Genomic DNA, 4,681 nt, shown 5'->3' with positions numbered 1-4,681 from the left:
AACATTCCCTTCACAGATACAGGTTTCCCTGCAAGGTCCATTCCGACCCTTAAACTCTTATTTATTAACAGATCAGCTCCACAGCATCTATCAAACCCAGCCTCCATTCAACTCATTCTCCAAGAAGCTACCCACTTACCATCCTTACTGAAACAGCCTCAATAGGCAAAAATGCTAAATCTACAACACGATCACAGATAAACCTGTATATTCAGATGCAAACCGCTCATTCAAACCCACATTCACACAACTCTCTCTCCAAACCCGTGATCAAACCAAATTGAACCAGCATAAAACAAGCACTGACCAGACCACTCAACAAAAATTTCCACAAGAAGAAAACGAAGCGCAAACAAAAATGCGCCTGCAATCAAACACCAAAAAAAGAAAAAGAAAAAGAAAAAAAACGTACACGATCAAAACCTAAAACCGAATAGAACGAAAAATTGCCACTAAGCAGAATCAAAACTAAATTAAATCAAATCAAAATATATGAAATCAAACACAATTTTCATTAGGAGGTAAACGACAAAAACAGAAAAATTAAAACGCACCTGATTTTTCAAGGGCCATCATGATCGTGAATATAGTTGAGATCCACCAGCGAGTACATGAGATCCTCCTACAAGAAAATCCCCCCTGAACCGGACAAAAAAGAAATAAATAAATTCGAGTTGAAACAACAATCACAGTTTCCATGCGAACACAGAAAAGCGAGTGAAAACCAAAGAGAAAACGCGAGAAAAGAAAGAACACACAGGCGTAGAGTGAGAGATGAGAGAACCTGGTTGTAGAGAGACAAAGCGAAGAGAGAGAGAGGGAGAAGGGGTTAGAGAGAAATTACCTATAAGATTTTATATCCAAACTCCGCTTAGTTAACTTGTTTGGTAGGGACACCGTATGTTAAAAGCTTTCCGGGAAGATGAGCGAGGCGCCCAGGCCCACGAATCAGTAAATCGAGTTACTTTTATTATTTCCATTTGGTACTTCAAAAAATTATAAAACCAATATAAGTTGAGAAAAATACTCGATTTATTTTTCAAGATATATTCGAACTTCAATTTAGTCTTTTAAATTTTAATTGTCTCAATTTAATTTTTAATTTTTTTAAATTTTAATTATGTTAGTCTCTGTAATAGTTTTCATCACAGAATCAATTAAAAAGTTTAAAGACTAAATTGAGATAACTGAAATTTCAAGGACTAAATTAAAATTCGAATGTAATTTCATGGACCAAACTGAATATTTTCTCAACATAAATTCCTTATCTTTTAGAATATAATTTAGTTTCATTTAATTTTTATGCATAGTTATTTTTACACACCCAATTGCTAGATGTCACACAAAAATAACTCTCTTCTATATTAATCACATTGATTATTATCTAAAAAAATAAATATAATTAAATAAGTATATAAAATATTTTAAATTATTAATATATCAAAATTAAACTCTTTAAAAATTATTTAATTACATAAATCTAATTGAATAATGAGGTAATAAAACTCTTTACATTATCCCCCACAAATTTAATTTGAATAATTTGATTTTGATATTTCAATTGACATAATGACATCCTTCATTTTTTAAGTTATAAATAGCTCTTTAAAGTTTAAACGATCCACAATAAACTTCTGTCGATCTATATTTCTTCTCTGCTTTTTCTCCTCCTCTTCTTCTCCTTCTTCTTCTTCTCATTATGATTGGAAGACATTTGAATATAAACCCTAAATTAAATGAAATGATAGAAGTTAAAAGCTGATTGGAAGAGGCTAATATTTGTCAAAAATGTTAAAATTATCATTAATATTTAATTTGTATTAATTTTACTTCTAATATTTTCTATTAGTTTTGAATAAACCCTATTCATCAATATATAATAGTGGAAAGATGGAATTATGGTACTAAAAAAAGATGTTGGGAAGGAGTGTTTCTTGGATTAATTCCAGACAAATTGAAAAAAATTGTTGCAATTCATTTTGTGACTAATATTATAGAGGTTTTAATATTATACTCAGGACAATTCACATAAATAAAATAAGCTAGAGATAGGACTGCACATAGATCGAATCGGATATAGCCTAAAATTCTATCAAATTTGCACTGCACTCATCGGATCGGATCGGATACGATATCTGCATTTTTTCAGACAGGATCCGATCCGCATACTTGTGGATCCGATCGGATCGGATATTGGGTATATCTGCATAATTCAAAAAAACTACTTTAAGATTTTGTTTGGCTATTTTTACAAAAAAAAAAATCCATAAATTTCATTTTTCACCTGTTTAAGCCTATTTACTTCTAAAATATTATCAATAAAAGTTCTCTTGAATAACAAAAACAAAATAACAACACAAGATTTAAGTTTAATTATTCTAAGTTAAAGTTCAACATAAAAAATTAAAAACAAGATATCATAAATTCATAAAATAATACACTAAAATTCATATCACATTAGGGTTTACTTTCTCAAAACTATGCTATTTATATGAGATGTGCAAATATGTGGATTTGCGGATCGGATCCGCGGATATCACTGCCAAATCCGCAATCCGATCCTACTATAGTGCGGATCGAATCTGATCCGATCCGATGACTCTGCGGATCGGATAATATCCGCAAAATTCGGATCGGATGCGGATAATTACTGCGGATATGCGGATATTATCCGATCCATGTGCAGCCCTAGTTAGAGAAATTGTTACGCAAATATAATATTGTGAAACTGCAGACAAAAATGCAATAATCCAAATTATATGTAATCTGCGACACCCTAGTGCGAAATCTAAATACACGTAATCCGCTACACCCTGTCGCGGATTACGTTGAGTAGCTGAAAACACATAAATCGCTACATTCTGTAGCGGTTTATGAATAAATGGGCCCAAAGTGTAATTCGCTACATCCTGTAGCGGATTATGAAGAGAGTGGCTCACTATAAAAACCGTGTGAGGCTGTTGCTGATTTCATTTGAGGAGTTTTGAAAAGGACTTAGAGAGAGAAAGTAGATAGAAGGGAGAGGATATTCTACGAGCAGTGGAACAATGGAATATGAAAGGCAGTTGTACCGGCTCAACGGCGTTGCTCACGTAGTCGGAACCATCAATGAAGAGGTAAGTCTCTTTATTTTCTTTCAGTTGGATGATACCTGTATATTTTATTTAATATTAAGGAAGTTATTTATTAATTAAAAAAATAGAACCTTAGTTTAGCTTAGGTTTTGAAATTTAAAATTTAAAATTAAATGTAAAGGATTTGAAATTTAAGTTGTGGATGGTAAATTAGTAATTTTAAAACCTAGGTAGTTTAAGTCTTGAAACATAAGTTATGATTTGGTGATGTCATTGTTAGAAATTAATCAGGTGTTCTTTATTTCTGAATATGCAGCCAACCCGATGTATTTATAGCGTTCGTAGGCAACAGAATATGCCTTTACATGATAGGATCATACCTTACTTGGAGAGGGCTGGGTTGTACCACCTAGCTAGGCTGAACGCGCATTGGTTCTGGTTGGATGAGCCTCTGGTCAGCGTATTTATTGAGAGGTGGCGGCCTGAGACCCACACTTTCCATATGCCATTCGGAGAGTGTACTATCACGCTCCAGGATGTAGCATATCAGCTGGGGCTGCCCGTGGATGGCCAGGCTATTTCTGGGTGCATGACTGACTTCCACCTGCACATCGAGGGGGCCAGACCGGCGTGGGAGTGGTTTCAGGAGTTATTTGGTGAGCTTCCGCCACCTGATAAGAGAAAGTTATACACGGTCCACTTCACATAGTTCCATGAGAGGTTCAGGGTGTTACCGGCTGATGCTTCCGAGGAGACCGTGTGCATATATGCACGTGCGTATATTATGATGCTTCTGCCAACATAGCTGTTCATGGACAAGAGTGGTAATCGGGTCCACCTTCGCTGGTTGCCATTTGTGGCGAGACTTGACGACATAGGCAACTATAGCTGGGGCGCAGCTACGTTGGCCTGGTTATACCGATGCATGTATAGGGTGGTGAACAGAAACGTCACCAACTTGGTCGGGCCCCTACAATTGCTACAGTCATGGATCTTTTGGCGGTTTTCCACACTGAGGCCGCAGGATTTTGACGCTTTTTCTTTTCCGTTAGCATCCAGGTATTCGTTAATACATGTATTCTTTCAAGATCTTTCAAATTATTACAAATTTATGTGATATTTCTGTCATTCAGATGGGCCACATATTTACCCACGTCTAATGGGAAGGAACAACGGATTATTCAGTATCGCCTGGCATTAGATCGACTGGGTGATCGAGATGTAAACCAGGTTCCTGAGTCCCAGCTGCCGGTCGACTTGAATGAGCCCGCAAGCAGCCCGTACGACACTTGGTTTGGCATGGGGGGACGCCACCAACTGCATTTGGAGTTGGGCTACAGGATGCTCCACCCGGAGATCGGCGAGCGACCAGAGTTAGGCATCTGGCTCGATGTGGCACAGGCTCGCACCTACTTGGTCCATTTGGGGGCGACCATGATGATGATGGTGACCAACAGTAGCGCCCATTGTGTTAGTTATGCCCGTTATATTTGTATGAATTATGACTTATTTATTTCCTGTTAGTGTTAACGACTTGTGACTATTATATTTGTATGACTTATGTAGTTAATTTATTTTGTGTTAGTGTTAATACTTGGTGGCTATTA

General features: G+C 36.4%; 1 protein-coding gene across 2 annotated transcripts in view; it reads right to left on the bottom strand.

Annotated features, from left to right (window-relative positions):
• LOC107612929 overlaps window positions 1-894 on the bottom strand; it is an 11,352-nt gene extending 10,458 nt beyond the window's left edge. The window contains exons 1-2 of one of the 2 annotated variants that reach the window (XM_016314718.2): window positions 845-894; window positions 555-639 (exon numbers count right to left, since the gene is read on the bottom strand). In XM_016314718.2, coding sequence (XP_016170204.1) covers window positions 555-576 — 22 coding nt within the window. In that variant the 5' untranslated portion in view covers window positions 577-639; window positions 845-894. Of the gene's footprint in view, window positions 1-554; window positions 640-784 lie in introns of both variants that reach the window. The other variant, XM_016314717.2, reaches the window with a different exon arrangement.

This window comes from Arachis ipaensis, chromosome B08 (assembly GCF_000816755.2).
Source record: "Arachis ipaensis cultivar K30076 chromosome B08, Araip1.1, whole genome shotgun sequence".
Taxonomy (NCBI): domain Eukaryota; kingdom Viridiplantae; phylum Streptophyta; class Magnoliopsida; order Fabales; family Fabaceae; genus Arachis; species Arachis ipaensis.
Note: the sequence above shows the minus strand (reverse complement) of the source record. Positions and strands in the feature narration are given on the sequence as shown.